General features: G+C 39.7%; 1 protein-coding gene across 8 annotated transcripts in view; it reads right to left on the bottom strand.

Moving 5' to 3' along the window:
- Positions 1–13,231, bottom strand: part of ppfia2 (PTPRF interacting protein alpha 2) — a 543,269-nt gene that overhangs the window by 140,159 nt on the left and 389,879 nt on the right. For all 8 annotated transcript variants that reach the window (XM_087997151.1, XM_043709676.2, XM_043709677.2 and 5 more), the window contains 5 exons: positions 7,554–7,692; positions 5,218–5,438; positions 1,364–1,604; positions 920–949; positions 305–432 (listed from right to left, as the gene is read on the bottom strand). In XM_087997151.1, the coding sequence (XP_087853277.1) occupies positions 305–432; positions 920–949; positions 1,364–1,604; positions 5,218–5,438; positions 7,554–7,692 (759 nt within the window). The remainder of the gene's footprint in view (positions 1–304; positions 433–919; positions 950–1,363; positions 1,605–5,217; positions 5,439–7,553; positions 7,693–13,231) is intronic.

The raw sequence follows: 13,231 nt of genomic DNA, 5'->3' as shown, positions 1-13,231 counted from the left end.
TAAACTAAACTCTTAACCATAAGTTCAGTGTGAATAAACAGAACAATTCACAGGAGTGTCTCATTTACATTTATTCCAAAAAAAACCTTCCATTAAGCAGAAAAATATGATTCACTAAAACACTTACATTCTGGGAATAATTTAATATAATTCTGTACATTACCCTACACATACATTAAATTTATTGATATACTGATTATACATTATTACATGTTACACCTTAACAAATGATGTAATAGGTAAACCTATCAATTCAATTATCAAATCAAGTGATCAGCAAAGATCCTTGTTCTAGATGGCTTACCTACGTACTTCATCATGGTAGGAAGGCAGGGTGTGTGTCATTCTTACTGCTCTTGGTGTTGATGGTGGTGATGTTTCACATTTTATTGTGGCTTTATCTTCACGACCTTCTTCCTGCACAGCTGCAATCTACAGTAAAAAGTAGCATTAATAATACACTCGTTTCGCTTGTTATTTAAAACTCCTTATATTCATATATTCTGATATTGAAAATAAGAGGAGTAGGCCATTCAGCCCTTCAAGCCTGCTCCACCATTCATTATGATCATGGCTGATCATCCGACTCAATAGCCTGTTCTTGCTTTCCCCCATATCCTTCGATCCCTTTAGCTCCAAGTGCTATATCCAAGTTCGTCTTGAAATCATGCAATGTTTTAGCTGCAATTGCTTACTGAAAGTTAATTTAAATATGACAAGAATTTGATAACTATCACTTGTTTATTCACGTATGACCATAAATAATCTGAGAATAATACATTCAGCAATGTTAAACAAATAATGACATTGGATAAGTATGGAAATATCCTTTAAGGTTTGTAAATGTGGAACTTAAAGAATAACTATCTTGAAAATCTAAACGTACACCTTTCTTATGGAATGTTGTTAATGTAATTACCTTTCTCCGATGCTTCCTTAGGTCACTAGGCTGATGGTTGCAAAACAGCAAAAACATAAATTAGACTGGAAGTGCAGAATGCCAATGAAAATATTATTTCATTTTACAATTTGACATTGAATAAGTGTTTACCATGTGCCATACATAAAAAGCCAATAGAGATGTTTATAACCAGAGCTTCGAACATGCTTGGGAACCTAGACTCCTAGGTTTTCCATTCAAAAATATCATGTAAGTCTCTATTTTAAGCTTGAACTATGATGATGGCCCATGCTTTCTGTGATCTAAAAAGTTGAAATTCACAAGACTTATCTGTAGATTATCTTATGTGATCATGAATAAGTTACTACAAAAATACATATTAGTGCTGTTAAAAACATGTGTCAGCATTTGCATTAAAATTTTAAAATAGCGTATTGATTTAGGCCTCATTCCCAAACTCACCAATGTCATGACACCCATACGATCAATGTCTCGAGCAGGGCTACGTGCTCTGAATTTGGGTGTTGAATGTCCACTGATTGGAGGAGAGGAGCTGGCTAATGATGAAGCAGTGACAGAACCTGTAATAGATCTCACTGGATGCATTCTGGCCAAATTTAGACCTTCAAGGCTAACACTACCCACTCGATTCTCAATTTCCTCAGCACGAAGTTCAGTTGATTCTTTTTCCTCCTGAATTAACCTGGAAAATCCACAATGGTTTGAATTGAGAAAGAAAATCATGCATTACTGTGCATACCTATAAAATTATCACATGTGCTAGCAATAGGTTGTACTATTATTAGCTCTAAAGATACATTTTCAATTCATTAAAATGTCATTCAATGAAGTTCAATTAAATTATCGATATACTGTGCCATGAAGAGCTATAATGCTGACTTATGCCCATTATTCTTTGTACTGTGAACTCACAGGCTTTTTAATATTCCCCAAAACAGGGGTTTGAGACTTCCAAAGATAATACAAAAAAAACCCAAAAACTGTCATGCAAGTTCTGGTCTGATGGCTCTTGATTTCCTGATGGCGAGCTTAAAACAGGAAAGAGCATGTAAAGGGAGCCTGTAATATCTCATTACTTCGGCATGAAAAAGGGGAAAACAGAAAAGAAAGTAATTTGGGGCAGCAGAAAAGTATAAATAATCAATTAAAAAGCTATTAGAAGGTGCAAGAGCCATTCCATTTCTGAAAATGTGAAATGTGCTTGACAGAAAATAAAGTCGAGAGCACTAAAAGAAATAGGTCATAAATTTCTAACAAGTCCATAAATGACTATTTTAACAGTGACCAATATATGTTATAGAGTCATAGAGGCAGAGAGATGTACAGCACAGAAACAGACCCTTCGGTCCAACCTGTCCATGCCGACCAGATATCCCAACCCAATCTAGTCCCAACTGCCAGCACCCGGCCCATATCATTCCAAACACTTCCAGATACCTTTTAAATGTTGCAATCGTACCCGCCTCCACCACTTCCTCCGACAGCTCAAACATTCATGTTCCACCCTCTGAGTGAAAAAGTTGCCCTTTAGGTCTCTTTTATATCTTTCCCCTCTCACATTAAACCTATGCCCTCTAGTTCTAGACTCCCCCACCCCAGGGAAAAGACTTTGTCTATTTATCCTATCCATGCCCGTCATGATTTTATGAACCTCTATAAGGTCAGCCCTCAGCCTCCAATGCTCCAGGGAGAACAGCCCCAGCCTATTCAGCATCTCCCTATAGCTCAAAACTTAAAACCCTGGCAACATCCTTGCAAATCTTTTCTGAACCCTTTCAAATTTCACAACATCCTTCTGATAGGAAGGAGATCAGAACTGCACGCAGTATTCCAAAAGTCGCCTAACCAATGTCCTGAACAGCCGTATTTCCTGCTTTTGTGCAGTGTCAATATTTGTTAGTCCTGTGAAGAGCCATGGAAGATTTTCCTGTGTTAAAATGACAAATCAAAAGCAAGCTGTTGTTTTCATTGGTGGAACTGATATATCAAAGGAATAATCAATTTTCGGCAGAGTTTGAAAAGGTTCATTTGGATAAAACATTCAACATAATCAATTTCACTACAAAAATGGAATTTATTGATTTATTATCATGTGTTGCATGCTACAAAATACAGTGAAAAGTTTTGTATAGTGTCGCCACTCTCCAGTGCCATCTTAAAACATAGAAAATGCCTAGCAAGTTCATATTTTTCCAATATTTTAAGAAGCTCCACACAAGTCGAGCTGTGCCCAAATATCTCTTCCTGAAATGTCCTGTTTATTCTGTTCTGATTTTCTTCTATGGCACATATTCTTATTGAAATAAACTGACCTAGACTATATAATATACACCAAAATGTGGCTCACCATTCAGTTGATACAGGTATGACTCTTAATTGATTGTCTTCCAGACACACTCCCCTTTCTAATTTATCCCTATTTAAAACTTTTGCAGCTGTTGATATAGTACAGTGATCACAACTCCTTAAGTTTTAAGATAGCTATAAGGATAAGTTAGGATCTTGTGGCAAGGTACTAAATTGGGGGGACGGCAAATTACATCAGTATTAGGCAGGAGGTAGAGAGTGATAATTGGGAGGAGCTGTTATTAGGCAAGTCCACATTTGACATGTGGGAATTGTTTAAAGATATGCTGATGAGAGGTCAGGACCGGCATGTTCTAGTAAGGAGTAAGGACAAAGATAGCAAGGTAAGGGACCCTTGAATAACAAGGGAGGGAAAAAGAAGAATACATAAGGTTTAAGAAGCTGAAATTGGACAGGGCCTGTAATAAATATAAAGAAAACAGGAAAGAACTCGAGCAGGGAATTAGGAGCAAGGGGCCATGAAATGATCTTGGCAAATAGGGTTAAAGAGAGTCATTCTAGGGAGGAGGTAGGACCACTCAAGGATAAAGGAGAGAACTTGTGCTTAGAGGCAGAGGATATGGATGAGATCCTAAATGAATTATTTGTGTCAGTATTCACCTAGAAGAAGGATATAGAGGATAGTGAGATGTGTTGGAACATGTTAATTTGCTACAGCATTTTGAGATTAAGAAATAAGTGGTGTTAGGTCTCTTGAACAGAACAAAAGTAGATAAGCCCCCAGGGCCTGATGGTATCCACCCCAGGTTATTGAGAGAGGTAAGACAGGAGATTGCTGGGGCCTTGACTAAGATCTTTGTATCCTAGTGAGGTCACTGTAGGACGGGCCAGTAGCTAATGTTGTTCTTCTGTTCAAGAAGAGAAATAGGGACAATCCAAGAAACTATAGACTGGCGAGTCTCACACGGATGGTTGGGAAACTACTGGAGAAAATTCTTAGGGATAGGATTTATGTGCATTTTGAGAAGCATGGCCTAATTAGGGACAGCCAGCATGGCATTGTGCGGGGCAAGTCATGTCTTACTAACGACTGGAATTTTTGAAGATTATCCATGAAGGTAGAGCAGTGAATGTTGTCTATATGGATTTTAAGAAGGCTGTTGTCAAGGTCCATCATGATAGCCTCAACCAAAATATTAAGATGCATGGGATCCATTGTGACTTGGCGCACGAATTCAGAATTTGCTTGCCCATAGAAGGCATAGAGTAGTGAATGGAAGATTATTTTCCAGGCCGGAGGTCTGTGCCTAGTCTGTACCGGGACTTCTGCTGTCTGTGATATATATAAATGATTTGGATGAAATGCCAATGAGGTATGAATTATATGGAGAAGCTAGAAAAACTCAGGTTGTTTTCTTCAGTGTGGTGGAAGCTGAAGCAAGACTTGATAGAAGTCCATAAAATTATGAAATGCATAGGTAGGGTTGATGGTTCAGAATCTTTTTCCTCGATTTGAAATGTCTAAAACTAGGAGGCATGCATTTAAGGTGAGATGGAGACAGTTCAAAGGAGATGTAAGGGGCAATTTCTTTTACACAGAGAGTGGTAGGGGTGTGAAACACACTGTCAGGGGTAGTGGTGGAGGTAGATACAATACGGGCATTTAAGAGACTTTTAGATAAGCACATAAATATGCAAAGAATGGAAAGATATGGTCCAAGGGCAGGCAGAAGAGATTAGTTTAATTTGGCATCATGTTTAGCACAACATCGTGAGCCAAAGGGCCTGTTCCTCTGTTGTATTCTTTTATGTTCTATGTACATAATAGAACCCTTTCACATTGTACCTATTTCTACAACCTTGTAGCTGTAAGCATTATCCTATGAATATCGACATCAAGATGTATCTGTCATACCTCAGGCAATCTGTAAGATTATAGCTCATTAATAAAATATAACATGGCAGATAGACAAAAGAACAGTAGTCACCTTATTTCATTGTTAATAGCATCAAGTTGTTCTTGCAACATCATCGCAAGAGTCTGAGCATCAGAGTGCCCACTAGGTGAAAGCAGATCCATGGAACTAAATATGGTTTCTCTGTCATCGTCGTCAATGTCTGACATTTCAGTGTCACTCTCAAATTGTTGGCTGCTCAGCATGCTAATATGTTGAGTTCTGCTCCATTCTTTGTCGCCGATTGTTTGTATCTGAAATACAGAAAAAGTCAAAATTCTACAGTGTTTCTCATAACTTTTGACATAACACATATTCTGAAGGAGAGTCACTGGAATCAACATGTTAATTCTGCTTTGTCTCCAAAGACGCTGCCAGACTTGCTGAGTTTCTCCAGCAATTTCTATTTTTAGTTCAAACCTTCAGCATCTGCAGTTAATTGTTTTATTCCCAGTCTCTTCAAATTTTCCTATGCTTCTCGACTGCACCCCAGTGTTGAGTGCATACTATCCAACAACCAACCAGGCTCTCAGATTGTTACCTGCACCTCAGAAAGAATTTCTAAACAGAGTACTTGTTATGTATTCTAAACATGGGACTTAATAAAAGTACGAGGGAAATTTATTCTTCCTGAGTGATAAGCTGCAACCACACACTCTCCATGCCTCTTTGATGGCAATTCTGAGATATCAACCAACTTTTATATATGAAAGCTAAACAGTATTTCTGAAAAATATTTGAACACATTGTCTGTTGTTAAATAGCATTTGTTTCAGTTTTTTAAATTAAAGATAAAAGCTAAGAATAGAAACAAATCAAAGAAGCAAAAAAAATTGGATGTGTAGTTTTCTCCTGTATTTTTCCACTTCAAGGTATTTTTATATTTTGTGTATTTATCATGTTTATATGGTGTAAGAGTTTTTTGACATTTTTGTGTATTTCTATCATGCTGCACAATAAGATCATTTAAAAATATGTCTTGCAATTAGGTTTGTGTTAAAATGTTGTAAGGTGGGCCATCCTGAGCTTAAAGTCAGGTCTGAAGAGACAAAAAAAAAGGACAACGTTGAACTAAACTAAAATGCACATTCACAACAGACACATACACATACAGACATTTGTCTACAGCAAATGAGCTAAACAATATCCATCTCCTGTACTGCTGTACCTTGAGACACCCCCTGCAAGAAACATAGTATGATCACATGTAGGTGTCTCTGGGTAGTCAGGATTAGATTGATAGCCATGTCAGATAACTCATTTGAAGGTATTGCATCATATGCCATAAACCAGAGAGAGGAAATTGCACAAAACCGTAGCTCTCAAGGACATCTCTGCTGCATCTGAAAGCTTTACTCAAACAATCATGGGAAGACATTGGAGTATTTGTTGGCAGAGTGACCATATTCTTGTACATATCATCTCATTAAGCAACTACTACTGTGAGTTTATATTGTTGCTCATGGACTTAAGAAGATGGTTATCACAAAGTGGAAACTATCCAAAACTGTTTCCTGCATCTTTGATAGCCGATATACTAAGGGCCTTAGAGGCTAGTGAGAACCCTGTGGAAGAGTCTTCCACATTTGTTAGTAAGAAATCAATTACACACCTTTCCTTCACCTTATACAATGGTAACTTTTTGCAGTTGAAGACCTTGAAGGCTTTTTGAAACTGTTTTCTTTCTGCTTTGACTGCAAATTAGATTAGTTTGCTTTGACCATAATGTCTGAAAAATTGTATTTTGGAAAGAAAGGTAAAACATGTTATAAATCATCATCACAGCTTGGTATGGCAACTGCTTTGCCCAGGACCATAAGAACCTACAAAAAGTTGTGAACACAGCCCAGACCATCATGCAAGCCCACCTCCCATCCACTGCCTCCATTGCCACTTCTCGTTGCTGTGGAAAGGCAGCCAACATTATCAAAGACTCCTCCCACCCAATTATAATCTCTTCCAACGTCTTTTTCAGGCAGAAGATATAAAAGCTTAAAACATATGTACTAATAGGTTCAAGAACTGCTTCTTCCCCACTGTTAATAGACTGCTGAATGGACCTCTCAAATTTCAAAGCTAATGTTGATCTTGCTTTTAATGCACCTTCTGTGCAGCTGTAACTTTGTATGCCTCGCTCTGTTCAATCACCCTATGATCTGTATGTCCTTGTATGCTATGATCTTTCTGTATTGCATGCAAAACAAAGCTTTTCACTGTACTTAGGTACATGTAACAATAATAAATCAAATCAATATTTTGCTGTAAGTATTTTGATTTATTACTTCAAACTTAATTGAAAAATTCAAGGAACAATAATAATCGTTTTTAGATTATTCAATTATATATTAATTCAAATATAAGGTGCAAACCTTTGGTTCTTCTCTGTGTCCTGCTATACGCCCCTTCTGTGATCGTCTTCGCACTTTGGAAGACCTATAATGGTCAGACTGACTATCTATCAATGACCCCATGGAATATCGCATATCAGGTGAAGTATCCAAACGTTGCCTGGAAAGTAATAGTTTTTGCATTATCTTGTAGAAAGAGTAATGGATCAGTCTTTTCAGTATTTAAAATTAAATTGTTTTAGTAAAGCAATTGTATTATTTTTATATTGTAAAAGCTGCAATGTTAATGCAAATTACAACAGTTGTATACTCAAGCAATATTTCATTGGCTATAAACTGTTTTTTGATATCCTGAGGTCAAAAATGTATTAATTGTAAGTCACTTCTTTCTTTACAGAAAAGAAAATACCCCCCACAATTTATCTATGAATCATTGAGCAATTAGAAAAATAACTGCAGAGTAAGAAGCCATTTAGTCCATCAAGTTCCACTATGGCCATAAGTGGTGCCTGTTAAAGTGGCTCAGCCTTCATTCCATGAAACAAAAATCTGTGGAAACACACAGCAACAGCTTTATTTGAGTTTTCTTCTGTCCAGTTTTCTCTCTGGACCCTGAGATAATTTCTTTTGGTGTGGTATAAGCCTGTAGGTATATTTGTCACAAGGTTCTCATGAATTGCTGGCCATTTGGCAGAGGAGAATTTGTGGGCATCTTACTGCCTCTAGGCCATTTTTAAGGAGTCAGTCTGGGCAATGGGAGCAAAAGACAAGCAGCTTTGTAATATAGTTAGAAAGTTTAGTAAAATCAAAAATTGGAGGTCAACAGGAGTGTCAGTGTTCTAGGATCAATTTGAGGTCTTATGCAGCTGGAGTACTTACACAGAAGTTGGCTTACTGTAGGCTTGCAGCTGTAATTACCTTTTTCAAAAAGAAACAATACCTTATGGCACACTCTTTCTCCCCTACCTGCAACTTTAGCCTGCAGCTCCTTAAGTCCTGGAGGACCTCTTATTGCTACTACAATGTCAAGAGCTAATTTCTACCATTAATTGACCATTTCTTTGAAAATCCTTTTGGGCAGTTATCACCAGGTCCAGTACCAGGTTTGGAATCAGATTCGATCCCAATATTGGGGTCCCGAGAGAAAAACAATCCCTGACTTACAAAATTAGGTAACACACTGCCATGTGGCACATTCTGGTGATCACATCCCAGCTGAACATTAATTGAGTGATTTCATTCCATCAATGAAAAATACTGAGGACACCTTGATTGCCCATGTAAGCAGTTTATAATATGCAACAAATTCTAGATTTGCTTCTGCTGCTCACTGTGAAAGAATCAAAGAGAAAACAGCCAGTGAATCAAATCTGAGAGGCTCCTCTCCTTCTGACTGGTTTCATCAAAATGGATTTAACTGACAGACCAGTCAAGCATGACATAGGTCACCTAGCAGATGTGCTTCTGTGCAGCATATTGCGAAGTCCTGGAGATTCCACGAGCAGATCCCTGAAAGGAATTAGTGACAGAGAAATTCAGGGCTGTGGTGACCTTGATAATGACTGGCAATTCATATTCACCCAGTCCACTGAAGAATAGATCTTATTCCATGAGGCTGAAGATTTCAGAGCTAAATTGCCATGGGAGTCTGAGTCTCTTGAACCACTTTTGTTCAGTTGCATTGGGAAAGCTGATAATCTTCGAGGAGAAAGTGAGGACTGCACATGCTGGAGATCAGAAGAAGGGATTCCTGAAGAAGGGCTCATGCCCGAAACGTCGATTCTCCTGCTCCTTGGATGCTGCCTGACCTGCTGCGCTTTTCCAGCAACACATTTTCAAAGCTGATAATCTGCCTGTCGATAGTGAGCCATGTGTATGTTCTCCTTACAGTGGAAGCTCTGCGTCCACCCTCTCTGTCCGCTGGAGCTGCACATGATTCAGCAGGAAATAGATGCTGCTGCTTGTGATGGTCCTGCTGATCTAGAGTGTTTAGTGTTGTTGTTGCTACTGCTCTTCCTCCTCCTGAACCTTACTTGAGACCTAAAGTAGAGCTGTGAAAACCATTGTACTGCAGTGAAAGTTGACAACAGAGAAATGTAGATCCAGGTGAACAAATTCCAAGATAGTAGAATTAACTTTCACAAAACTGGAATCTAACTCAAGGACTGTGAAAGCACATGCTCTAAAGAAGCACTGATAGCAAACACCTTTGACTTAGGCAAGGAAGTAGCTGTGCTGCTTTGATATTTAAAGGGTCTCAAGTGTGTTGATCTTGAGTTTGAGCCACCTGGAAACCCTTTGGCAAACAGGGACAGATTATGGGATTGGACAGATTATGGGATTGAGACTTCATTCAATTGTCTTTCTATATGGTTAAATCTCAGACCTCAGTACTCCACAGCAGTTTCCTATGTGCATAAGTTAAAGGTGAATGTAAGCAGGGTCACATTGGATTTATGTGATAATATTTCATTAACTTTTTAAAGATAACTGCACCTCCTCCATGATAACAGTTAATACTGGAGCCCCACAAGGATGCATCCTCAGCTCCAGCGGACAGAGAGGGTGGACGCAGAGCTTCTGCTGTAAGGAGAACATACACATGGCTCACTATCGACAGGCAGATTATCAGCTTTGAAAATGTGTTGCTGGAAAAGTGCAGCAGGTCAGGCAGCATCCAAGGAGCAGGAGAATTGACGTTTCGGGCATGAGCCATTCTTCAGGAATGAGGAAAGTGTGCCAAGCAGGCTAAAATAAAAGGTAGGGAGGAGGGACTTGGGGGAGGGGTGTTGGAAATGCGATAGGTGGAAGGAGGTTAAGGTGAGGGTGATAGGCCGGAGTGGGGGTGGGGGCGGAGAGGTCAGGAAGAAGATTGCAGGTTAGGAAGGTGGTGCTGAGTTCGAGGGTTGAGACGGAGACAAGGTGGGGGGAGGGGAAATGAGGAAACTGGAGAAATCTGAGTTCATTCCTTGTGGTTGGAGGGTTCCTAAGCGGAAGATGAAGTGCTCTTCCTCCAGCTGTCATGTTGCTATGGTCTGGCGATGGAGGACTCCAAGGACCTGCATGTCCTTGGTGGAGTGGGAGGGGGAGTTGAAGTGTTGAGCCACGGGGCGGATATGGAAGGATCCCTTGGGGCCTTGGAGCGAAGTAAGGGGGGAGGTGTGGGTGCAAGTTTTGCATTTCTTGCGGTTGCAAGGGAAGGCGCAGGGAGTGGAAGTTGGGTTGGTGGGGCGTGTGGACCTGACGAGGGAGTCCCGGAATGAGTGGTCTTTTCGGAACGCTGATAAGGGAGGGGAGGGAAATATATCCCTGGTGGCGGGGTCCGTTTGGAGATGGCAGAAATGACGATGGATAATATGATGTATATGGAGGTTGGTGGGGTGGTAGGTGAGGACCAGTGGGGTTCTGTCCTGGTGGCGATTGGAGGGGTGGGGCTCAAGGGCGGAGGAGCGGGAAGTGGAGGAGATGCGGTGGAGAGCATCGTCGATCACGTCTGGGGGGGACTTGCGGTCGGTCTTCTTCCGCTGCACCCGATGTGGCCTCCTCTATATTGGGGAGACAGGCCGCCTACTTGCGGAACGTTTCAGAGAACACCTCTGGGACATCCGGACCAACCAACCCAACCACCCCGTGGCTCAACACTTCAACATTTTCAGCTCTGATCTCCAGCATCTGCAGTCCTCACTTTCCCCTACTGTACTAGCTGACACCCACAACCGTGTTGCCAAACTCCAAATGAACGCCATCTACAAGTTTGCTGATGATACCACTGTGGTAGGACGGATATCTAACAAAGAGTCAGGATACAGAAAGGAGATAGAAGGCTTTGTGATGTAGTGCAATGAGAACAACCTCTCTGTCTATGTCAGCAAAACTAAAGAATTGATCACTGATTCAGAAAGAAAGAAGGAGAACATGCCCCCACCTACGGCAACGTAGCTGAGGACGAGATGGTAGACAACATCAAGTTCCTAGGAGTGATGATAACCGACAACCTGTCCTGGACTTTCCACATAGATGTGATGGTCAAGAAGACACAATAGTGCCTCTTTTTCCTCAGGCGCCTCAGGAAAGTTGACATGTCCACAAGGACCCTCACCAACCTTACTGAAGGTGCACCACTGAAAGGATACTGTCCACGTGCATAAGGGCCTGCTATGGCAACTGCTCTGTCCAGGACCATAAGGAACTACAGAAGGTTGTGTGCACTGCCCAGACCATCATGGAAGCCAATTTTCCATCCATGGACGCCATTTACATGGCTTGTGGCTGCGAAAAGGCTTTCGACATCATCAAAGACCCATCGCACACGGGTAATGCTCTCCTACAACCTCTTCTGTCAGGCAGAAGATACAGAAGCCTAAGCACATGGATCAGTGGGTTCAGGAACAGCATCTTCCTGTCTACACTTTTTTTTCACCCTGTGATCTGTATGCCTTTGCTTACTATGATTTGCCTGTACTGCTGGTAAACAAAGGTTTTCATTGTATTTAGGTAGCCAAGACAATAAATCAATCAATTGATTAAACCATTTTAATAAGTATATAAAACACATGTCCAGGAGTTTTTATGTGGTCAACTAATTCATTGATATCCTGTAAGGTAGGAATTTATTTGGTAATCTAAACCTAGTCTGCAACATTAGTGACTCTATACTCTCACCAAGATGATTGACTTGAAATTGCATTTTGAAGCCACTGGTTTAGGACATCTCAGCTTAGATAATTAATGTTAGATGTTCATTTGATGTAATCTTTTGCATTATAATAATTCTTGATATATAAGCAAATCTGGCAAACAATTTGAACAATACAATGACACAAATAGCAAATAAGGAGGAATCACGGGTTGATCTTTCCTGGTATTGCTTTAGGGAGAAAAATTATTCAAGATACTAGGAGAACTCTGCATTCCTTTTTTGAACAGTATCACAATATCCATCTAACTAAATGGCCTTGCTTTAATATCTCATCTGAACAAAAGCATGTCAGATCATAGAATACTATCCCAGAAATACACTGAAGTGTCTCTTGTTTGGTGGACAATACCCAAAATTCAAAATCCTCTAACTCAGAGGTACGAGGGTGTATCAACTGAGCCAAACCAAAACAATTTAAAATATGTAAGAGAGGTTCTATTCATTTCTTTTTAAACTGTTTTATGTTAAAAGACTGTTTTATATTAAAAATTTCCGATTGTTCCCTTAGAGTGTAAATGGCAAGTTCAGATTTTCTGGTTCCAAATTGTACAGCTCGATGGTATGCGAAGTACATTATGTTTTATCACCAGCACCTCCTCCCACATTCTCAGTATTCAAATATTAATTTGTGAGGAATTGGCCTTTGTAATCTGCAAAAAAATTGAGTTAACTTGTTGCTTCTAGTGCTGGAAGCTCATCATGCAGTATGAAGTTAATTTTGGATTCCAACCATACATTAATTGGAATGTGCTAAACTCACTAATCATCTATAAGATTTTTGTTTACATTTACTGCTGACATCAGTGCTGCTTGTAACTTATAGTTTGGTTGTTTTGATACTATTTTATGCAACATCTCCAATATTGCATGGATCCTTTCACACAAACCATTGCTGTATGGATTTTCTTTAGCAGTACTCATTAGTGTAATTTTAAGTTCTCACACATTTCCTGACATTCACTATTCACAGAATCATTGTCCGTCAAAAATTTGTGTTCTA

This window comes from Chiloscyllium plagiosum, unplaced genomic scaffold (assembly GCF_037043375.1).
Source record: "Chiloscyllium plagiosum isolate Xiang-an unplaced genomic scaffold, Cpla_swu_hap1 HiC_scaffold_19, whole genome shotgun sequence".
NCBI lineage: Eukaryota > Metazoa > Chordata > Chondrichthyes > Orectolobiformes > Hemiscylliidae > Chiloscyllium > Chiloscyllium plagiosum.
The sequence above is the reverse complement of the archived record's forward strand: the minus strand, read 5'-3'. Positions and strand labels throughout refer to the sequence as shown.